Raw genomic sequence first — 24,216 nt, 5'->3', positions numbered from 1 at the left:
TTTCGTTAAGGGCAATGTCGTTTAGAAAAGCAGAGAGGTCTGTCTGAGCCGATGTGTGTTTGCTGCTACGTGTGTGTGCACCTTTGCCCGCTGTGTGTGCACCTGTGCACGAGTGTGTACGCGCTTGCTTGTGCAGGTGAGCGCGGGGCCGTCAGAGCAAGCCCCACAGGCCGGCTGCCCTCCCGAGGCTCCCGCCGCCCCGCCTGCACCCATGGCCGCATCCCACACCGAGCTGACCAGTACCTGCCATGGAGGAAGAGCCTACGATGGTGACCTGGGGCTCGCTGGGGTCCAGGTTGGAAGAGATGTGGCCCATGACAGTGTCGACGGTCTCGATCAAGCCCAGCACCATGGTACTGTCCTGAACACAACACAACGTGAAGGCACTGAGCCAACAGAACCTGCACAGCGAGTGTCCTGAGGCCCACCTGAGGCCCCCCGCGGAACACTCCGCCAGGCTGCGCGCTGGCCCCGCAGCACCCCTCCACGGGAGGAGCACGCTGCATCTCTGGAGGCCATGGCGGGCCAGGCTTGTGCTCTCGATGAGCAGATGAGAAGGAACGGGGGAGAGCCCCCAGCACTAGCCCTCTTACAGGCGAGGAAGTGGTCGCTGAGGTCACCCACCCGGCTGAGCTCACAGCACGCAGACATCCCGGTCACCCGGGCCGTTGGCTGCAAGGCTTCTGTGCTTAGACACAGGTGACAGAGACCTGGGCCCAGCTGCACTCTGAACTCACCTCCACAAATCTCTGACCGGCCCCCTGCCCTGCCCCCTTCTGTCTCAGGAGGAGGGGGCTAAATGCCCCCAAGTCCCCTCCAGGACAAGGACACCAGAAGCTTCATCCTATTCTCCATGCATGGGAGGGATGCTTTGGAGGTGTCAGCACCCCAAATCCTCTCTGGCCTCCCACCTGCCTGGTGCATCCCTTCCCTCCAAGGGCCCTCTTCACTCATTCTGAGTCCCCAACACAGAGAGGATCCCAGTGGACGCTGCCCCCAAGAAGGCAGGGGTCCCTCTTGGTCACCCCGTATTTCTGCAGACAGCTCAGACGAGGCTGACTGGCCCTCATCAACAGACACACGGCTACTGGGGACAGGGCCTCTCAGCCCCTCAGGTGCGTGGTGGCTGTGCGTTCTGCCATCATGCCCCTTCCATCCTCCCCGCCTTTCTGAAAAGCATCTGTTTGCTAAGCATCCTTAGCATTCTCTCATAGATGCACGGGCCATGAGAATCTAATGAGCTGGAAATAGAACACTGAGGCCAATTTTAGACATTTTCTTTGAGGCCTGTGGCCTGTTTCAATCAGCCGCGCATAGTTAAACACGTGGAAATCTGTGTCTCTGGCGTGCAATTCTGTTGGGCAGTAGCTGATTCATACCTTCTCTTGAACGCACATTAGAGCCTGCCTAAGTCTGAATAGCTTCATGATTATTCATATTTTGTGGCAGAGCATTCAGAAAAAGTTACTTTAAAATGATGCTGATGAAATGGGTCTGCTCGGGCCCTCCACTGGCCATTTTCCAGGGGGTTCCCATGCTGCAGCCCTGTACACAGACTCCCCCTGGAAGTCAAGGACTCTGGAGGGTTGTGCCTTTTAAAAAAGAATTTGTTTCTACATAAGACTATATCAGTCTTAAATTCAGGTCCCCTTTTTTCCTCCCTTTGCCAGTGTTCACTCCATCTCATTCCATTTGAAACTGTTCAAATAAAAAGTTCAAATATAAACCCTACTGCAATCTCATTAGCAGCATTTCTGCCTCAAACTGCCAAATATTTTTTAAACATCATAGGGGTTCAGGAGAATGAGCACTTGAATATTACACCAGTGTGGTTGCGGCTCTGCTGAGGGAGGCAGTTAAGAGTCCTCCACCCTGCCGGGCAACCTTGGACGTCGCGTGTTGGGACCACATCATCAGCAAATGGACAGAGGGCCAGGACCCCAAAGTCACTGGACTGAGGAAAGGCTCCTCGGACCCACTTTGGACTTTGCATGAGTGAGGAGTAAGTTTCAGCTGTGCTACGCCACTGAAATGCAGGGGTCTATTGGTTACCACAGCACAGCCTAGCCTAGGCTGCCTGGTACGCCCGGTGTCGCTGGAAATGGTCCTGCACGTAGCTAAAGACAACCAGATTAAATCAGACATCAGCATATTTGTACAATATATGTGCATGCAAGTGAAACAAAAGCAAGACAGTAAGGGACATGTACGAGAGTGCTCACAGTCATGGTCTGCCTTAGGACTTCAGGTGACTGCTCTTTCATACGGTTTTTATTATCTGCAGTTTCTACCTTCTCCACAACACATTAACTGGTTTATTTGTTAAATAGTAAAGTCAATGAAGTTACTTTTAAATATATATATATATATATATATATCATTATCCTAATTATTTGGAGTTCAGGGGAAAAGAGAAGCTTTTTTGGTTTTTATGTTTATAACCATGAAATACATACTGTCACATGTTTCACTTTTTTCACTTAATCTAGTGATCTCTAAACATAAAACACTTTTTTTTTATTACCACTCAAGAACAATATGACAGTGAAAAATATTTTATTAAAATGATAAATAGAGGTCAACCAAGTATCCACTCCTCATGAAGAAATGCAACCATTTCCCTGCTTGGTGTTGAGGAGAATAACACATTACCGACACCCACACAATTCCTGAGCCATACAGAAGACAAGGCACTTCCAATCTGTATATCTGGTCAAAATGAGCTCAAATGTCCCAGATAGCAAGACTGGAAGATGCATCATTTCTCCTAGGGATGTGAATTGGGCCATATTTATACCACTTCCAGGAAGACACACTGGTCCCCAAAGTACATACATTTTGAAAATCAAAAATACTCTATTTTTTCTTACCTCTGACACATCAATCCAAGTGGGCAATTGAAGAACCTCTCCCATGGTTTTTAAGAAAACCTAAAGGCAGACAAAATGACACTGCTTAACATGTATCCTTAATCCTCAAAATCTCAAGGCCTTAGATTTCTCCATGTCTTATCAACCACTGGCTGGGTTTTTACATACAGTAATAAACAAAAATAGCTCACATTAGCGTATCATGTTATATTTGACAAAGCCCATCAGAGGTATTATCTACTTTGCTCCCTGTGACAACCCATTCATCAGTGACAAGCATTCAGCTGTCAGAATGAACACAGCTTAGTCATGGAGAAGCCCTAAGCACAGTGCCTGGGAGACATAAGCAGCCCTCAGGAAATACCTGTTGAATGAATAAGTGAACGAATGAACAGGTGAATAAATCATGGCCTGCTGAATATGCTTTCCTTGGGTAGAGAAGCCAAGCTGACTTAAAACCACTTGTGTTCATTAGCAATTACCTCTCCATAAAGAAGTTACTTGGAGACCCTTGGTCAGATCACCTTAAAATCACGTTTGGTTTGGCTCACCATTGTTCTAAAAAAATTAAATTAGCTTTTAACATGTTCAAATGGGGGAGATTTAAATGAAAATATGTGAATTTCCTGCTTCCTTTGAGAAGAGCAGAAGCTCATACCACACCTAGCCCACAGTCCCACATGGCCACTGTTGGCCAACGTGGAACGGCAGCTGCCCCTTTAGTCAGATATGTGTTCCTCCATGTACTCCAGTCCTCACCACTCCCTATTTCCTGACACCCAGTCCAGTCCCTCATTTATATCACTCATGTCAGCTTTTAACTCTTTGTCTTCTACCGTAGACACAGAATTAAACTTAGAGCCTGATCTAAATCTCCCATATTTCCACCAAACTACCATCTCCAGAAAAATTACATTCTTCCTCACACTTTAAAGATTTAAAGAATACATCATCAAAACTCCTCACTCTTTCATTACCTTTATTTGATAAATACTTATTAAGACCCTGAAGGGCAAGACCTTATGAACTAAGGATGAACAAAATATTGGGCTTAAGGTCTAGTGGGCAGAATTTATAATCTAGAGCAGGAGTCAGCACTGTTTTTTGTTTTTTTGTTTTTTTTAAAGATCACCTAGTAAAGTATTGAGGTTTTAAGGCCACACAGTTCTGTCACAAACACTCAGCTCTGCCATTATAACGCAAACGCAGCCACGGACAACACAGCTAAATGAGCATGTTCCAATAAAACTTTATTACAAAAACAGGCAACATACCGGATTTGGCCGAAGGGCTATAAATGGCTGACTCCTACTCCAAAAGTTTGGCAGAATAAAAATATAATGCCAGCCACATTTCCACTTTTATATTTTCTAGTGTCTGTCTGTCTGTCTGTCTATCGGAAAGTGCACATGTGCCCGAGCAGGAGGGAGGCAGCAGAGGGAGAGAGAGAACCCTGATCGCGGGACATGGAACCTGCGGGGGGGGGGGGGGGGGGGGGAAGCGCTGCAGCCTTGGCCCCGCCCACGCCTCCTTATGATTGGCTGAGCCTTGGTGCCCCGTCTGCTCCCCTGGGCCCGGGATTGGTGCTGGTCATGTGACCGAGCTTCTGCCAATGAGCTGTGAGGGGAGAGCCGCACAGGGAACGCGGGGAAAGATTTTCCTTCCGGGTGGACATGGAGGTGAGGCTCCCTCTCCCTGTGGGACTGGCTGGCGGGGCCTGCGGTGCGGGGCCGTCGCGGCCATGGGGGAACACAGCGGAGGGTGGAGAGACCTGCGCTGCCGCCGCAGATCCCTGCTGTGCAGGAAGACCCAGTACTGGAGCCCGGGGTGAAGCCGGCCGGGTCCCGTCTGGAAGTACTCAGGGCGGGGAGGCTCCTGGGCGCCGGCGGGGAGGCCGGGCCTGTGGGGGGGGGGTGGTGCCGGGCCTGTGGGGGGGGGTGCCGGGCCTGGAGGGGGGGTGCCGGGCCTGGAGGGGGGGTGCCGGGCCTGGGGGGGGGGTGCCGGGCCTGGAGGGGGGGTGCCGGGCCTGGGGGGGGGGTGCCGGGCCTTGCGGGGGGGGGTGCCGGGCCTGGGGGAGGTGCCGGGCCTTGCGGGGGGGGGCGGGCCTGTGGGGGGGGGGTGCCGGGCCCAGGGACCAGGTGTAGGACTCGGCCATCCGCGTGCGCTCCGCACCCCGAGGCCCTGCAGGGCAGCGCCCCGGAACCCAGCGCACCCTAGGGATGGACGGAGATGCCTGAGAAGCCGGCTCTCGCTTCCCCCGCGGGGCAGGAGGGCGAATGGGGCCCTCCTTCCACTCCGGCGTGCCGGGCATCCGGAGCAGCTTTCATGCGCTCCTCGGGTCTGCCTTCAGCCAGCAAGCCGGGCAGAGTGAAGAAGCTTCCAGAACGCTCACCTAGTGCCACTGTTCTCAGCACGCACAAATGCACGGGGCTGCCCCGAGCTGAGTGTCCTGCTGTCTTCCCCACATCGCAGCAAGCGGGGTGACCGAGGGCGCAGGGCGAGGAACCGCTGAGGGAAATCTAGCCCTGCAGCCACCCCCGGCCCCCTGCTCGGACCCATAAGCTGCACTTTACAGGGGAACCGGCTCGGTCTCCCCACCTCGGCCAAGAAGCCCGTGCTCCACCTGCACCCTCCCGGGATCCGCCTCTGCCTTGACCTGGAGAGTATTTGGAGGAGAGTGAAGAGCAGCGGCACCTTGATTCCAAGCCATAAAGGGCACGTTCACGAGGTGCTTTAGGTGACCTGGGCAATTCCCAGTGCCCTACAAGTCACAGCGTTGTGGGTCACAACGTGTGCAGAGCGAGGTCTAGGGTCCTACGGCTGCACCTGCGCAAGGCCCAGTCCCACCCTTCTGTTGCCGAGGGAGGCAGCGAGGCTTAGAACTGGAGCCGCACACGCAGATGGCCGGTGGCCAGGTGGATGCCGAGATGGGAACCATGAAGAGCTGAGGCAGAGCCGAAGGAGGCCCCAGCAAGCTGGGTAGAGCTGGCTGGAGAGGCCACCCTATCTGGTTGTTCGTGAGAAGTCTGTAACCCAGACTTTTATGTAAAAGTTCCTGACTTTTCTATAACTCTGTGCAGATTGAGCAAAGCATGCCTGCAGGCCAGGATCTGGTAGTTTGCCATCCCTGAGCGGCCAGGCACAGAAATCAAATAGCTTTACCTGGGTGAGGTTCAACGCCGTTTCCTGTGAGAGAGGCTTCTTGGGTAATTTGAGGGACACATTTCGCAGGTAACTCAGTACAGTTTCTGGACTCTGGAAGTTTTTTCTCGTCTCTGTCAAGTTGATTATGATAGGATGGTAAGCGTTGGTGGGCATCTAAAAGAAATGACAGGCGTGAGTTCAGCTAGGGATGAAAGCCAAGAAGTCCCACGGAAATTCAGTGTGCCCTCCTACAGCCCCGTGACGATGGCAGCTGCGCCTGCTCCATACCAGGAGGCACTTTTCCGACTGCCTAACACATACTGACCTTTCATCCTCTCAGCAACTTCAAGAACGCACCCATTTGAGAGATGAAACCAAGCACAGGGAGGCTTACCCAGAAATACTTGTGGAACTGGGGTTTGAACCCACACCGATGGTACAAGGAACAGTGCCCTCACTGTTCCTTAGAGTTCCCAGATACAGTGGTGTGATTACAAATACTAATTCCAGAGGAGAATGTTTCTGTATGGATTGATCTTCCCTCAAACATCGGGAGAAGGGGCACAAAGAGAAAACGAGCATCGGTCCCCCCGCTCTCCGCTCACTGTGCCACCTGCCCAGGAGACGGTCTCAGCGTTCATGTCCCTCGGCAGTCTGGTTTACTTCCTTTTGACCCCTGAGGCCACAGACCACAAGAAGCAGAGGGCTTTCCCTTCAGTCAGCCTGAGCATCTAGAATTAGTGCCAAAGTTAGCTTCTCCTCCAGGGATGATTTCTTCCCAGACACTATACTGCCAATAAGAAGAGCCAGACTGTCTAATGGAATCCAGTCCTGGCACACAGGCTAAGCAGAAAGGCTTCAACAAGAAGGAAGGCCGAGATCAATGCGTGTGCTTACCACGGTGTTGGCTGGGGGTGTCATGAAGAAGCTTGGTGGCGTTGAAGACAACAAAGCATGCTTTCCTGGAAAGAAGCAGTAACACTTCATTAAGGACTGAAACATGGTCAGTCTTTCACCCTAAGGAAGCCCTGTCTTTATTCAGAACTCTTCAGCTTCAGACACATCTAAGACAGTCTGAGAATGTTTCGAGTAGGAATGCTGCTGGAAAGATAAAGGGCTAATAAATCAGCTTAATGGGCAGATTGTATGGATTTTCCCAGGTCACGTTACTTTTCTATTTATGTTTCAAATTGCTTTTGAACACCCTTCATGCAAGTCATCATATAAAATGATGATTTTATACAAGCATTTACCGATTTCAAATAAATAGAGAACCAAAAGAAATCGCCTTCCACTGCATCTGGACTAGTTGGAGATGGAATACAGAGGGCCATTAATCTCTGAGCTAGGACAAACAATCCATCCGGTCAAGCCTTCCCTCCCAGACAGCTGGAGCAAGACAAACAAAGTTGGGGGGGGGGGGGACTGTCCTCTTGAGCCCCTTCAACCCTGAGGATTCTAGTTCTTCTTTCTACTCCATTTGGTTAATCATAAATAATTACAGATAAATGAGGACATCCAGCACCAAAGATAAGCCATATTTGCTCTTCGCCGCCTTTTTTCCACCAATGATTTCTAATTTAGCATTTCCTGGTAAAAACACAGACTAACTAGATGCTCTACCTCATTTTTGGAAAATCCCTCAAGGTTGCTTGGGGTGACCCAAGGAAATGACCTCATCACCCCTAGTTAGCTCCAGCAGTACCCGGCCCCCTGGGTTGGGGTGGGGCTGGGTAGCTGGGGACAGACACAGAAGGGGAGACACTGCCTGGAGTGCTAGAGCCCCAAGCATTCTGTTCCCCAAGTCAAAGTGACATTTGTTCCTCGGGTGCCCAGTAGTGACAGAAGAGTCACACTGAATCCAACTCTAACTCACGTGAGTCCACAAAATAAAGTGCAGTAGAGTAAGGGTCAGCCCAGCAGTCCTGCCCACCCTCGCCACTGATGACCCTGTGGGGCTGAGAAGAAAGGAGACTCTTTCGTGTCCTCCGTCAGTCCCAGGTCCCAGAGGGCTCTTATTCTGTGGGCATCTGGTCGTGTGGGTGTGTTACCAGTGTTCAAAGACCTATACTTGGAAAACCAGACTGAATGCAGCCTTCTACTTCCCCTGGTCCCCTGTTGGGGAGTGGCCATCCACCGCAGCGCTGGGGGCGAAGCTGACCAGGTGATGAGTGATCAACACTCTGCCTTTGTGTGAATTAGAAAAGGCTACCGCACGTGGCCTGCTCTGGCTAATGGATTAGAAGGGGACCCCCCCCTTCTGGACAGGTCACACATAGAAATGCCTGCTTTCGGCACATGCTTCATGTGCAGACCGGGCTTTATGCAAAGAACAGGTTCTGCCTCCTACGGACCAGCCCCAGCAGGGCCTTGACCTGGGCTAAGAGCAGGCTGGACCTCAGCCCAGATGTCCGTCCGCACGCGGCTGCCTTAAACCTGGCTCTGACGGACCGACTCACATGGGGCAGTGCAGGGGACTTCCAGTCATTTCCTCTATACGTGCTTCATGTCACATGACCTGTCTTCAGAACCAAGTCCCCAAGTAATATGGGTCTGATGGGTCTAGTTCTGGTTCAGCAAAGATGCATGCATGTGCTCCCTGGGACACACAAGTGTTAAGGCAACACCTCTCCTGAATCCCCCCAAAATCAGACACCACCTTCACAGGGCACAGAGGGCGAGGTGACCTGAAACGCTGTGCTGTGTGTGGGGCTGCTGCTCCCCGTCCCTGAGCCTTGGGATGTCCTGGGGACAGGGTTTGTTGGGACAGCTGCAAGAGCCAGAAACAGTGACACCTCTTTCCGGTGTTAATAAAATGGTAAAGTAGCAGGAAGGCAGGATTTGTTTGAGGCTTTCAGTAACACAAATACAGATGTTGTCTTGGTCTCGAAGTGACAAATCTCTGAATCTTAGGCTATAAAATGCAGCAGATTGATATATTTTTTTTATTGTACAGGACCTATATTTTGTCCTTTTGTCACTTGTATGAAAGGAATGAATTCCACTTTCTCAGTGAAAAATGGAAGTCTCAAAGGCTGCCACGGACGGAGACCTCCTGCACGCACAGCGGCCGTGCCTGCTCCCAGGACCGGCAGCCCCAGGCGTCGCTGGGGAGTCCCCTCTCCTCCGAGTCTGGATGCGGCCGACCCCACTGCCGTGTCAGAGCTGGACTGGGACCCAGGCTGAAGGCCGTCAGCGTACTCTGCCCCCCAGCCGGAGGACTGGGCTCCTGGGAAACACGTGGATCGGTCTGGCCAAATGCAGATGACAGAAAAGAGAAGCCCCTTGCCTTCTGCTGAGGATGGGGAGGGGACCCTGGAAGGAATGGCAGCCATGTTGGCACCACAAGGAGGAGGCCGAGTCAAACACAGAAATGCCTGTGACACATGTGAGCACCTAGAGCAAACTGGTCTTGAAGCAGATTTTCTGTTGTTTCCGTTGTGTGAGATTGTTTATTCCCTTCTTGGCATAAGTCACTTTAGTCGTGTTTTCTGTTGCGTAATCACAGGGTCCTAACAGCTGAGGGGTCCACTGTCAGAACCGGGGGGGGCAGGCTTCCTGGTCCTGACCTGCCCTGCTGGTGTGGCGTCACTGTGGTGGCCAGCCAGCGGATGCTTGAGCGACTGTCGTTTTTTGGCAGATGATTTTATCTTAAAATAAAGAATCAGTGTGTTCACTTGGCAGAATGAAAACGGACCAAAGGGAAAGTAAGCATTAATCTTAAAAACAGTGAAAATGTTGCAAAAAGCTGCCACATGCAGGCACTGCTGAGGCCTCACGCCTGTCACGCTGTGTCTGCGCAGCCCCCGCCCCGCGGGGCCTGGGGGTACTGTTCCCATCCATTTACAAAGGAGAATGCTGGGGTCGGGAAAGAGTAAGGCACAAAAAGTCACATAGTGCAGGAGTCCACGTGCATGAAGACCCAGAAGAAACTGTAGAGACAGAAGTGGGTCAGTGGTGGCCACGGGCTGGGAGGGGGACACAGGGAGCCACGGCTGGTGGTGCTGGATTTCCTTTCAGGGTGATGAGACTGTTTTAAAACCAGAGCGGTTGGCTGCACAATGTGGTGGACATAGGAAGTACCACTGGACCGTACACCTTAAAACGGTTGAATTTATGTTACATGAATTTTACCTCAACAAGAGTGACTTCCCAAGGCCCACGGCTCATCGTGGCTGAGTGAAAATTTGAGCCCAGGCTGCCTGTCCCTCAGGCCCTGTCTCTGAACAACCACTCTGTACTGAGCAAGAAAGAGCATCCTTGGGGCTCCCTGAGGCCCCATCAGAGTCTGGCATGCAGGAGGCCCCTGGTGAACATTTGTTGATCAAATGCATTAATGGACCTGGAATATCTGCTCCCAAAGTTGTCTGTAATCATCATGTACACCTCGAAACCCCCTGATGACCAGCAGGCTATTCATCCCAGTGTCTCTCCTCTAAGTTGCCAGTTCCTCCATCTTAGGGAACAGGTGTTCTAGAGAAATGGCCGTATTTATGAGGTTCATTAGCACAGCCACCTCTGGAGAAGTGCTAGTAAGGAGTGAGAAGTGCTAGTAAGGGAGGCAGATAGAAGGAGCCTTGCCCTTCCAGAGACGGGCAGAGCTGGCCCGAGCCCTCCCCCACATGCCCACTGACCAATGGCAGCTGTGAAGTACATCGAGATCTCGTCCGGGGTCAGGGCCCGTTCCCAGATGATGAACTCATCAAAAGCTCCATCCTCATAACGCTTGGTCTGGTCCTGCTCAGACCCTATCACGAGGTTGACGCTGGGCTCCCCGTAGGCGTGAGACACTTTGCCACTTGGGTCAGAGGTGCTCAAGGTCCCATTGACGTAGACTTTCAAGCCTTCCTTGGATTTCCATGTAAACAGGACATGAGTCCAGTAGGGACCTAGAAAGAGCAAAGATCACTATTCTGCTGATGTGGGAAGAGCTCCCCATGCATGTGTCTCCCAGTTGTTAAGCACATCCCTCTTGAGATGATTAGTCACTGTTAACCTTGGTGAGTCCTCATATGGATCATAATGTAGCTCTCACTTTCCTCAGTCCTTTGAAGCACAGGGATGAAATTACCTCATCCCCAAAATTCCAGAAGCAGTCCAAAGAGACCCTTTGTTATTTTAAAATAAATGAAATAATAGCTAATGGCCATAACTTGTTAGTCCTGCCTGGGCCATCACAGTGCAGGTCAATAAAACCTACATCTAATAAAACTTATCTGAGGGCCTGATTCAGCCCACAGCAGTTGGTATCCATCTCTGCTCTGACATAGTATGTGTGATATTAACCAACATGGTGGTACAATGGTAGGGCCACCCTCCTGGCTCATTCTCTCTGGCATGAGAACCAGAGTCAACAATAAGCAGAATGTTTGTCAGACTGATGGCAGCTTGCCCCAGAAAGGGCCTCACTTTGTTTTGCAAGTGTTGTGTTAAGACATCTCATGGGCTTGCTTCTGGAAGGAACAGGGCAGCCCTTTAAAGGACATGTATCACCTTGAGCCAGGCACCATCTTAAATCACCCAGCAATTAGCTATTGGGACATCACCAAAATAAAAGCTTCTGCACAACAAAGGAAACATTCAACAAAACCAAAAGGCAGTCTATGGAATAGAAGAAGATATTCACAAATGACATATCAGATAAAGGGTTAGTATCCAAAGTATGTAAAGAACTGATACAACTCAACACCCAAAACAAATAACCCAATTTAAAAAATGGGCAGAAGATATGAACAGACATTTCTCCAAAGAAGACATCCAGTTGGCCAACAGACATATGAGAATATGCTCAACATCACCCATCATCAGTGAAATGCAAATCAAAACCACAATGAGATACCACCTCACACTGGTCAGAATGGTTAAAATTAAAAAGTCAGGAAACAACAGGTGTTGGCGAGGATGTGTAGAAAAGAGAACTCTCTTACACTGTTGGTGGGAATGTAAGCTGGTGCAGCCACTCTGGAGAACAGTATGGAAGTTCCTCAAAAAGTTAAAAATAGAACTACCCTGCAATCTAGCAATTGCACTACTAGGTATTTACCCAAAGAACACAAAGATATGAATTCAAAGGGATACATGCACCCCTGTTTATAGCAGCATTATCTACAATAGCTTAATTAGAGAAGCAGCCCATGTGTCCATGGACTGATGAATGGATAAAGAAGATGTAGTGTATGTATATATATATATATATATATATACACACACACACACACATACAATGGAATATTACTCAGCCATAAAAAATGAAATCTTGCCCCTTGCAATGACATGGATGGAGCTAGAGAATATAATGCTAAGTTAAATAAGTCAGAGAAAGACAACTACCATATGATCTCACTCATGTGGAATTTATGAAACAAAACAAAAAGAGACAAACCAAGAAACAGATTCTTAACTATAGAGAACAAATTAGATGTTACCAGAGGGGAAGGGGTTGGGGGCTGGGTGAAATAGGTGATAGGGATTAAAGACTACACTTACCATGATGAAAAATATTTTTTTAAAAAGATAAAGTTCTATAAATCAACCAATCACCCAGCAATTACTCAGGACCTTTCTTGCTCAGGATTGTGCAGCTTTCTAATTTTGAGTCTTTGGAGAGCACTTGGGTCCTAAATGGGTCCAAAGTATTATTGTCTTTGAGCTTAAAGCAAGAATAACAGATTTCTTCAATGAACAAAGAATGTATTGCCAGGCAGAAATGTTTACAATTCTCCCCATTTCCCTGGGTGGAAAAAGAGAGTTCAGTAGACTTTACCTTAAAATATGAGGTAAAGAAGAATAGAATAATAGAAAATAGAAGAAACCTACTAGGTGCTCCATACAGTGTCAGCCCCGAGGAGCACAGAGATAAGACTCTTACAGAAGAACCTGACCTTGGGTAGAACATGATAAGCACCATGAACAAGGTACAGGCAGTTCTGTATGGGGGGAGGGGAGGCAGAGATTCTTCCTGGCCTGGGATCAGAGAAAGCAAAACAGGCAAGATTCTCCCAGACCTCTTGCAGAGGCGAGGTGGATATTCAGGCTTGGGGTGAGTGAGTAAGGCTCCCGGCTCACACAGGTAGCATGGTACAGAGAAGGGCTTGACCCAGCCTGTTTGGCTCTAGAGTCGTCCGTGTCTTTTAACAACTGAGACACACAGCCTCTTCTTTAAATGGGTCAGAAAATGAATTGTCCTTAAATATCTCAAAGATATCATTTCCTACTGGAGGCCTTCATTCTGCCCCCCCTCCCCCTCTGTGCTTCCCTCCTAGTCCCCTGCCTGGACTGGGCTCCCCCTCAGCATCACCCCAACTCTTCTCTCCCTTGTCCAGTTTCCAGTTCGGACCCTCTGCTCCCCCAGCTTCCTGCCCCAGGCCTCTGACTCGTGCCCAGTGCATGACCCGATCTCATGCCACAGAGAAAGCAGGAATCTCCAGAGCCATGCGGGCCCTACAACACCCACCTGCAAACTCTCCAACGTCTACTCAGTCCAATGTTGCCCCCCACTTGTCCCAGAGCACCCCTCCCCACGGCTCCAAGTCCTCTCCTCCAGACCATCCTTCCTCCCCTTGTCTCCAGCCTCTGTTCCAGAAAATTTTCACATCCTATTCTAAATATTGCCAAGTCTATACCACTGGGTGGGGGGTGGGGGGGCGGGGCACGGGAAGGAGGGGGAGCAGGAGAAGAAGAAAGAGGCAGCAGGAGGAGAGGAGGGAGGAGAGAGGAGGGGGACAATGAGGGGGAGTAGAGGAGAGGTGGAGGGGAGGGGAAGGAGGGGAGGAGAGGGAATGGGAGGGGAAGGGAGGGCAGGGGAGGGGAGGGAGGGAGAAGTAGAAACAGTGAGCACCATGCTAAGCACCTGGCGTGCACTACTGAATTTCATGCCCCAGACCGTGCACAGGGCATGTCCCATCAGCACCTTCCCTCTAGGACACGGAAGCTGAGGCCACGTGTCAGGCTACCCGAGGCAGTCTCACAGCGGGGGTGGAGGGAGTGCAGGCCCTCTCCGGCAGGTCTCCCCAGGGAAGCCCGGAGCGCAGAGGCCCGGCCGGGCCCTTACCTGGCGGACTGAAGGTGGCCTCCCAGGTCATGGCGTTCTCCCGCGTGTACAGCTCCACCGAGCCCTTGCCGCCGCTGGAGCAGACTCTGAAGCCGTCGGAAATGACCTGCCCCCCGTAAGCAAAAGGGGTCGGTCTGGACTGCTCGCCTCGTGTCTTCCAGAAGAAGGAAAACGTGACCCCTGAGGGAAGGAAGGCGACAGGGTGAGGACTGACGGACAGCAGAAGGGACCCCCTCAGAAGCAGGTGGTTCTCTCCACTCCTTACTTTTCATGTGAAAAGCCATTTTTTTCTCATTCTAGAGACAACTCACGTTCAATTCAGAAAACACAGGCAATAACAATAGGCCATATTTATCAAAAGCTCAGAGTACTGGACCCTTTCCCAAGAGTTCTGAGCGAATTATCTCCTTCAACATCGTGAAAACCAGGTTATCATCCCCATTATGCAAATGAAGACCCTGAGGCCAGCTTGCCTGAGGTCACCAGATCAGCATCAAGCTTCATCCAAGCTCAAACCTTGCAGCCCCAGAGCCCGCAAATATCAGTAACCTCCACCATCCTGTTCTTACTCCTCCTTTTCGTCCAGAAGCGTCTTTATGGTAACTCCTCCTAAAACCTTCCCTGCAAGCATATTTTACAAAGAAGGGAACCAGCTCCTGCATACTGGCTCATAAACCACATCTTAAAAACACTTCCTGCATCTCGAACTTCCTCCGACAGCCATAAATACTCATGGTGTCTCTGCATGGCATTATATTCTAAATCGGGACGGCACGGTTTCCTTCTACTTCTTACTCCCCAGACAAAACTGGAAGCTAAATCTTCTGGCAAAAGTCATATTCTATCCTTTAGGCTAAGTTCCTAGTGGGGAATTCCCAGTCAAAGGGGAAGCCCACTTTTAAGGGTCTTGACATCTAGGATAGTACTTTCCAACAGAGGGCGGCCCACGGGGCCCCGCAGCTAGACTTCCTTTCAAAACACCCCGTACTGCACCGTGTGGACTGAAGGGCCTTTGCTCAGACGCTGCTGAGCCAGCTAGCTCCGTGCTCGCTGCGTCTCAGCTGAGAGCAGGTCCAGCTCTTGGCGGGGAAGACCCCGTCCCACAGTCCCCTTGCGGGCCTGGGCGCCAGGCTCCTCGGGGAGGGGACACGGGGGCCAGAGCTGGCCGGAGGCTCGGCCGCATGTTAGGCTGCCCACCACTGTCTTCCAGAGCGCGGACCACCTCTACCTGCGGGGCTGACTCCAGTGAGATTTACCCTTTCCCTGCACATGAGTAAACTCCGTGCGTGCGTGTGTGTGTGTGCCTGCGTGAGAGAGAGAGAGACAGAGTGCACACACACGGGTAAGTGCTGAGCTAGTGACCTGCGTGGACTTCGTGTGAGAAACCGTCCCGGCTGCCCCACCCCTCCCAGTCTGGCCCGGCGGGGAGAGGACAGTGCCCAGAGTTGATCAAAACAGGCCTATGACTTGGGGTGCGAGGACAGGGGTGGAGGGCCATTTGCCCTGGGCCTTATTTATACACATGGCACCAAACTTAGACTTTGGGCCTTATCTTCAAATGAGATTATGGACCCAGCCTGAGTCACTGAATCAGCAGACATTTGCCATCACATATAAACTTGCGTCCTGTCACCAACCACCTTGACGGTAACGCCTTATGGACTGACACATTTGTTACAAATTGTTCGAATGTCTTGTGACGATCAGACTGCATTATGCTTTTGTGGGCTCCAAGCCCTAATTTGGTTCATGAGAAGCATGTAGAAAAGCATAATTTTATAATCCTGGTCTGGAATTTCTCCATTTTTTTAAATCTAAGAGGAACCTCAAAATAATGGCAGAGGCCTGGAACTTTCTGAACCTCTGAGAAGCTAGAGTAGAACTCCACCTCATAGGGGTGTGTGCTTAGGGCTCCCGAGGAAAGCAGAGAGCCCCCCAAGTGCCCCGAAGGACGGGACTGGGGATGGAAGGCTGCTCAGAGGCCTCGGTGGTCCCAGGACCCTCCCGGAGCCCGCTCCACGCTCGGGGCCCAGCCGCTCCCGCCCGCCTGGTGGCCTGGGACCAGAGTCCAGCACAAACCGTGGCCCTCCCGCCGAGCCTCCCCGCTCTCAGAAATGACCCGTTTCACCAGGAAGCAAACACATGCATTGTGAAATTTTTGTTGTGAAACGAATTCCCAGAGGATTCATGGAAGTTAATTTTTTCCAAACACTTTGCTGCCTTTAGAAATTCCTTTTATTCAATCCCTCTTGGCCAAACGTCTTTCTGTCACAAATAAGGCAGTGGTTTGGCGTTAGGTGAGGTGGGCGCGAGGCAGACGACGCTGCCTGTAGGACGAGCGTTTCGTTTTCGTCCGTGTAACTGCACCATATACGCTCCTATCTACGGGACAGCTTTATCTCTAAACACCCGTTCACGTCTTCCCAGAGTCTTAGGAGCTCACAGGGAGCCTCCCGTGCCGGCGTCCCCGAGGAGCACGGCTGCAGGCCCGCGGGTCATCAGCACAGGGAAGAAACAAGCGGGAGGGAAAAGAAGGAACTCTGATGATTGACAAGTTGATTCCCCACTTCTTTCTTCATATGAGCATTAAATCTGAGTCTACCCAAAAAGATAAAATGAGGAGAGGTCTTCCTCAACAAGACCCAGAAAAAGAAAAGGAAAACATCATCCAGATGCCACGAGACAGATGCAATCGAGCACAGAAATACAAAATTCTGCAAGGCGAATAATTTACCATAACAGCATCAGAGGGCAACTGGCCATCCAGGAAGAAAAAACTACACGTGATACATTTAACAGTCAAGAAATTCATGTCCTTACTATGTAAAAACACTTGATAAAGAAAAGCACCATCACGAGCATTTAATGGGAACTTCCCAGGAGCAAGAAAGACTGTTCTAAGATCCTTCACACCCCTGTGAAGCGGGTGTGATCGGTGTCCCCATTTTATAGGTGGGGAAACTGAGGCACGGAGAGGCCACGCAGCGGGCGGCAGGCAGGACTGGAACTGGGCAGGGTGGCTGCGGAATCTGCACTGTAATCACGGCGCTGTCCCACTCTCCCCGGAGACCACGTGTGCTCCGGAGAGCACGCGCTCGCTGCATGGAACTACAGGGATCCTCGGAATTGCAGCAAGAAAAGGACGCACAGCAAAGCCCCGGGCCAAGCGAGGAGGTCCTGGTGAACATGCTGTCCTCTCCGTGTCTCTGTGGAGGGTGGGAGGGCAACTGGTGGGGGGGGGGTCTTCTCAGGTAGAGGAGCAGCCCTTCCCGGCCGGGGGGCTCAGCACCGTGTCCCACACGCCCGTGGTTCAAAGTGGACCCAAGCAGCTGTAAGTGGAGAGATCACAGCCACCTGTAGGTCTCGTGGCCGGTGTGGCATCCAGGCGCCCTCCCCCAGGAACGGCACCTCTGTGTCCCCTGGGAGAGCCGAGCCCCCCTGCCCACCCCCGTTTCCTCCAGCCTGGGAGGGGGGGCCGACCACGCAGCCCGGGCCAGCTCCATCAGAGCCGCCGCCGCGGGGCCCAGAGTGAGGACCGACCCCGCTCTCACACCTGGGGTGCCCTCCCCAGAAGAGTCCAAGCGCGGAGAGATGCGTGTTTCTGCCGGGAGCGTTTGAGCACCTGCACCAGCCTGACGCAGACAGTGTTTCAAAGGGGCCACGATGCCTCCCATCCCATGTGCTTCCGCGCCACGTGACCCCGCCACTCTCCACCAACCCTCAGAGCCAAGTTCCCCGCCTGCCCTGGGCCTGACTTGACCCAGGGCGGACGGCAGAAGTGACCCTGGCCCAGCCCCAGCTGCCACCCGTCTTGCAGCTTCCGCTCTGCCTCTTGGAACTCTGAGCCGACACGGAAGTCCGGGCCACACAGGCAAGCCCAGGGGGGCCAGAGCGAGAGGGAGGGAGCCTTCGGCGACCCCGGGCCTGGCCGCTCTCTGACCGCAGCTGCTCGCGGCCCCGAGCCCAGCCAGCCCACGGAACTGGGAAAAGAGACACCAGCTGGTGTTTTGCATTGCACAGCACAGCTAACCAAACCCAGTCTTGCCTGGAGCCATTCATTCCACGAGCCAATAAACCCCCCTTTTGCTTAAGCCTAATTGAGTTGAGTTTCTATTGCTTACGATGACTCTCGGCTGACACTGACCTGGCGGACCCCACAAGGACGTGCACGTGGCTCCCTCCTTCCTTCCTGACTAGCATGTTGGGTCGAAGGTTCGGGGAGGATACCAGAGCGGCCGCTGCAGGGGAGGGGGCACAAGCAGACCGTCCATTCTCTCCCACTTACAAAGGTACTTGGGTCCAGCCGGAGGTGGCTGCCGCCCAAGTGAGACCACGACACGAGGGACAGCCGTCTGTCCGTACACTGGAGGCCCTGGCAGCCTGCTGAGAGCAAGTCTGCACGACAGTTACCCTGAGCCAGAAGGGCAGGCTCGAGAATGTTCTGGAGTGGGAAACTGAGGGCATCCAAGTCCAGTAACACCAGCGTCACCTCGGCGCCAAGCTCAGGTCTCGGAGAAGACCCGTCCCGGGGCTGCCACAGAACACATAGACTGAGGGCATCAACGGTTTCTCGCCGTTCTGGAAGCTGGAGTCCCTGGGGAGGCCCCTCTTCCTGGCTGTGCCCTCACCTGGCCCCTGGCGTGCGCGCAGAAGGCATTAGTCCCACCCGGGGCCCGCCCCCAGCGCCTCCCCCAGCCCTGCCACCTGCAAAGGCCCACCTCCAGCGCCATCCTGTTAGGGAGAAGCTTCACCCCATGAAAGCAGAGGGACACAAACATTCGGTCCCTAGCGGTACCCTCACTGCTTCCTCCCTTCATTCATCCCGCAGATGTTTATGGGTGCTGAGCAAGGGGCTGCAGACAGGTGCACAGACCCACAGGGTCCCTGGGCAGTGGGTACTCACCGCCGTGCAGGGCCAGGGCCAGACAGACATGGAACGCAGTCACACGGGGGTGTCTGCAGTAACCCCTGGATTCGGTGTCAAGAAGGGACACGGGGGCCATCTAACCTGAAGACCTGGAGTGGCTTCCCGGAGCGGAAGCGAGACCTGAAGGAAGGGGCGTTCTCCGACAAGGGAGGGACCATGGAGCGTTGAAGGAACCCCAGTAACCTGCATCCGTGGCAGCACGTGCAGGGGAGGGGAAAGAGCAGAGAATGAGGAGCGGAGCGCGGGGGCCTCCGACTGTGAGGGGGCTCAGAGGGAAGGCGAGGCTGTGCCCCGGCCCGGATCCCCAGCGCCGCTGCAACAAATCCCCACCCAACTGACCGGCTCCTAACAACACACACTGACTCTCATCCAGTTCTGGAGGCGAGAGTGTCACAGGGCTACACTCAGGGTGTTGGCAGGGCCGCCTTCCTGCCCTCAAGAAGCCCCAGGGGACAACGCGTTCCTTCCCTTTTCCGCTTCTGGACGCACCTGCATCCCTTGGCTCGAGTCCCTCGCTCCCCACTCAAGCCACCTGCGCATGTCTCTCTTGGACTCTGCCCTTCCGCGCCCTTGGAGGACGCCCGTGATCACCCTGGGCCCACACACGATCCGGGACCTGCAAGGCCCCTCGTTAATCACACCAGCAAAATGGGCGAAGGGAACACGGGAACTGTGTGACTTTTTACAGCTCCATGTTTATCTATGGTCACCTCTAAACAGAAAGGTTTTTAGAAAGAGGAAGAGCCTTTGCGGGATCCGGAAGGTCTTTAGTCCGAGCTGGCTGGTTCCGTTTGACAGCGCATCCCAGGCCGGCAAGCTGCGCGTTCTCCTGGTTTTGGGGGAAGAGAGGCCTCCCAGAACTGGGGCCCTGGTCCCTTCATTTGTCACTGAATGGAGGCTGTCCTGGGGCCTCCCCTAGCGGGTTCTCAGTGGGTTTTCCCGCAGCGCGGCCACTGGGCAGGAGAGGATCCAGGCGTGCAAGGCTCCGACGGGGTAACACCTGCCAAGGGCTTCCATGGAGTACAGGCTGGGGGCAGAGTGAGGCTGGCGAGCGTGGGCTTTCCGGATCCCCAAGGAATGCTCCAGACACCAGGGGATGGTCGACCAGCAAGCTTGCCACCTCCGGTCCCAAACCCCGATCTCCTAAGACACTAAAATGTAATCTCTGTCCCCACGTTTCAGCTTAGTGCTGCTGAAAATGACATTTTCTACCTCTGTATTTTTAAGAGTAATTCCACACCCTAGGGTCCTGGACATCTGCTCCAAGAGGATTTTAGCACAGAGACACGCCCTGACACGACACGAATCACAGCACGAGAGGCCGCCTCCTCCTCAGTTGTCTGCTCTTCTGACAGCAGCAAGGAGAAAATCCATCCGCGTGTAAGTCACGCTCACTAATCCCCACTCAGCAAAGAAATGCCTTGTCTCAAACGTGGAGCCCTCGGTGGGCACTGATCCCCAAGTAGAAGTCAGTAACGCACATGTCGCCCACTTACGGGAATTATTACCAGTTTTCAATTCGTGGGAGGGACATAGTTTCTTTTTCAATTACATCCAAGTGGGTGAAATTTAAAGAAAAACGCTAAGTACAATAATAGTTCAGGTGGTACACGCATATCGGTAAAAATTATAAAAGTGGTTCTGAAGTGAGTAAAACTTAAGAATCACTGATCTTAAAAAGCATTCCACCACGACTGGAAATGTAGATAATTGCATCATTCAACCCAGACCAGTCAAAGGAAGGGATTCTGTCCGGGACTGTTCTCTGGTGTAGACACCTTCCCAACTTGCCGCAGTGCTGGCTCGATCATCTGCATCGGGTAAGCTGAGTTCAAGGCGCTGGCGTGCCCCCTTTCTGCCCACATCAGGACTGTGGCAACAGAATCATGTCTGTCTGGGCACGCTTCCTTGGTACGATTTTCAAGCGATCTACTGTTGTCCATTCTCAAGACTGTGGAGACCCACTTGCCAAAAAACACAGAGAATGGCTCATAAGACTTACTTATTCATCCTCAGAAACATGGAACAACTCAGGAGGAAAGAGTATGGCTACGTATGGTTGTCCATGAACACAAGAGGTCTTCCTCCTAAGGTGGGAAGTGAACAGGTATCGACTCCGTGGCCCAGAGTAGTGTCTCCCTCACAACATCTGACTTTGACTCGGCACCAAGAAGCCGGGAGGATAGTGAAGCTGGAATACTATATCCTATTTTTTTTTTCCAGGTCCGTAGTTAGAAGACGAGAAGCAACAGCTAAAGAAAGTGGGAGAGATGACACCACCGGGAGCAAAACATGGAGAGAAGAAGAGCCGAAGGTCATAGTGGTGGAGAATCTGGACCACCGACACTGGGTGACGGATGAGGATTTCCATCCTCAGGCATATCTGAGCTTGAAATGGTAGGAGAATGGGCAATGTATGGAATGCAGTGACAGACAGCAGAGACACAACGGGACGGTGTCTCTCAGACTCCACTGTGCACGACAGAGCCTGTAAACTCTAAAGCCCATCCGGCCCGGAGGACAGCATCCATGAGCAGGAAATCCAGGTGGCTCCACAAAGGAGGCTCAGGCTGTGTGCTTTCAACATGCAGCACATGCAGAGCAAGCCTTTTCCAGATCAAATACTCGCTTCTGCCTCCGCACCAACAAGAGGCTCTCTCACTTCTTCTCGACACACCTGGCGCGGTGGGAGTCGCTTCTGCTCCGAATCACTGCCGCTTTCAGAGAGTGACAGCGCAAGCCGTGGTGGTGCGTGCCAGCCAGCCCGGAAGGCAGCAGAGAGTGTCGGGGACCCAGGAGGTCAGCACGGTACGACCTATCCCTGGGAACCCTCAACCCCAACCACCTGCCACCCAATGCGTGGGAGTACTGCTGGATTTTCTAATTTTTTTCAAGAGAAGTCGAAAGTATAGTTTTTTTAACTGAAATGTCTCATATAGGAGTTGGATATTAATTTTAAAAAATTTATTTAAAGCACCGTGGGAGGCTGTTCCTGTAAATTTCCCGAGCTGGGATATTCGGCTAAAAACAGTTTAGAAAGCTCATTAAAATATAAAAACCACCAAGAGGACCCACCTACTACTACCAAACAAAATACATTTGTGGGATGGTCAGCCGTGGCCAATTTGGGGACAGGGTCCATGAGAATGACCTGGAGGTCCTGCCTAAAAATATGGGCTCCCGGGCCTCGTCCACAGAGATTTGGAGTCAGTAGGTCCTGGACTGGAGCCCGAGAACTTCGACTCTCAACCATCTCTGCAAGTGACCCTGCTGCCCATGGTTGATAAACAACATTCAGACTCACTGCCCTAAATCAGTGTGCAGCTCTGGCAGGTCTCGCGAGCCTCTGCGCCTCAGTTTCCCCATCTGTAACGTGAGCATACGGTTGAATACTCCCCAGAGGACCATCCGCTCCACACACTCCGACATCCCCGTAACCCCAGACCGTCCCAGGAAGATGGCGGCTGGATCCACGCCCAGCCTGTGTCCGCCAGACGCCTCTGGAAATCTCTTTCCTGAAACTCTATCCTGCAACTAGCTGAGCATTTTACTGGCAGCCTCTTGGATTTAGTAACCTCATGCAAAGGGGAAGAAGTCACCTCAAGGCTGGGAAGGAATTGCAGGTGCTGCTACGGGGCTTTGGTGGCCGTCCCGGTGTTTACAAGCGGAGGAAGTTCTGTGCGGGGGCGGAAAACGTGGGGCCCGTGGACCAGGGAGCAAAGCTAAGTGGGTGAGTACCCCAGCAAGACCGCCTTTTCTGAGAGCAGCCGACGTGATTTAGAATTGAACTGGCGTCAGACGTAATGGGAGGAAGTCACCCCAGGTGGAAGTGGTCCAAGGCCAGAGAGAACTTCTAAAGGTCGGAGGAGAACGAAGACAGAACGAAACTCCACTTTCGGAGCAGCGAGCAGCCCGTCAAACACGATGGAGAAGCGTCTGAAGGGATTGGAGCATCTGAAAGCCTGACTAGACGCATCTGCTCAGTGACACGTAGGACGCATCTATGATGCTGGTTTTCACCCCCAGAAATACAGCGGTGACCAAGACTGACACAGTCCCCGGCCTCACAGAGCTGCCCCTGCGCAGGGAAGACGGATGACGAACAGGCCATCACCCGCTGTGCACGAGCTGGAGAGGAACGTGCAGTGAGCCACGGGAGCGCAGACAGAGGGGCTCACCTGTCTGGAAGGAACACCTGAGCTGAGCCCTCAAGGTCTACTTGTGGGTGAAACCAGGTGCTAGAACATTCCAGGAAGGATCCCTCCCTGCGCCGAGTTTCCCCACGTGCGCACTCGCAGCTTGTAGGGAATGAAGGACAGACACCTCGTCCTTCAGGAACACAGACTGTTTCCTTAGCTTCACGTCCGAGAATGGCCAGGCATCCAAATAGCCTTCTTCCCTCCAAAGATCCTCAAAAGCTTCCCCAGCTTGCACCCAGTGCCCATGAGAAACTTCCCCAGCAGGCACCGTTTGCCAAGAGGGAGGACCCCCGTGAGCTGACAGAAATGCAGGAAGGCGGAGAGCAGGTGGAGATAGGGTCCAGCAGGAGCGGCCGTGGGCGCAGGAAATGGTGGTGGGCGGCCTGGCCGAGGGCGTGCACGGGGCGGCGGCTCAGCTGCTCAGCTGTTTACTCCTTTTTGAAAAGCTCAGACTTCAACTCTGCTCCTAAAAATGTCCTTTTTTTTTCCCCAAAAAATCAGCCAAAACCATGAATCGGGACCACAAGAGAATTTAGAAATAAGAAACATAAAAATAGTTGACCAGGTGGACAGGGAGCGGGGAAGGTCGCTCTTCATTTTAATGTTAGTTTTTATCATAAAAGTAATGGCTTATACGCCTGAGTCCACTAATACCACCAAAAAACCCCTAGAGAAACAGAGACAAATGTGTGGAGGAGGATGGGATGGATGTATCGGGAAAGACCCCACATCTCAGGTCCCCGAATCCTTCATACCTGACCACCCCTTTCCTCCCATCATTACCGACATTGTTCTCATGGTCCACCCGTTTTTAAAACTCATGACTTACTGAAGTCTCTTCCTAAACTGTAGCTAGGAAATCACATTTTTTTTTTTAAAGATTTTTTTTTTTTTTTTTAACAGAGAGCGAGCCCAAGTAGGCAGAGCAGCAGACAGAGGGAGAGGGAGAAGCAGGCCTCCCGCCGAGCAGGGAGCCCGATGCGGGGCTCGATCCCAGGACCCTGGGATCATGCCCTGAGCCGAAGG

General features: G+C 52.4%; 1 protein-coding gene across 2 annotated transcripts in view; it reads right to left on the bottom strand.

Annotated features, from left to right (window-relative positions):
• The window catches only part of ADGRD1 (adhesion G protein-coupled receptor D1), a 125,766-nt gene that overhangs the window by 84,142 nt on the left and 17,408 nt on the right, over positions 1 to 24,216 (bottom strand). For both annotated transcript variants that reach the window (XM_036106521.2, XM_036106522.2), the window contains 6 exons: positions 14,065 to 14,244; positions 10,649 to 10,903; positions 6,912 to 6,976; positions 6,033 to 6,188; positions 2,871 to 2,930; positions 244 to 361 (listed from right to left, as the gene is read on the bottom strand). In XM_036106521.2, coding sequence (XP_035962414.1) covers positions 244 to 361; positions 2,871 to 2,930; positions 6,033 to 6,188; positions 6,912 to 6,976; positions 10,649 to 10,903; positions 14,065 to 14,244 — 834 coding nt within the window. The remainder of the gene's footprint in view (positions 1 to 243; positions 362 to 2,870; positions 2,931 to 6,032; positions 6,189 to 6,911; positions 6,977 to 10,648; positions 10,904 to 14,064; positions 14,245 to 24,216) is intronic.

The sequence above is a fragment of the Halichoerus grypus genome, chromosome 13 (assembly GCF_964656455.1).
Source record: "Halichoerus grypus chromosome 13, mHalGry1.hap1.1, whole genome shotgun sequence".
In the NCBI taxonomy this organism is placed as follows: domain Eukaryota; kingdom Metazoa; phylum Chordata; class Mammalia; order Carnivora; family Phocidae; genus Halichoerus; species Halichoerus grypus.
Note: the sequence above shows the minus strand (reverse complement) of the source record. Positions and strands in the feature narration are given on the sequence as shown.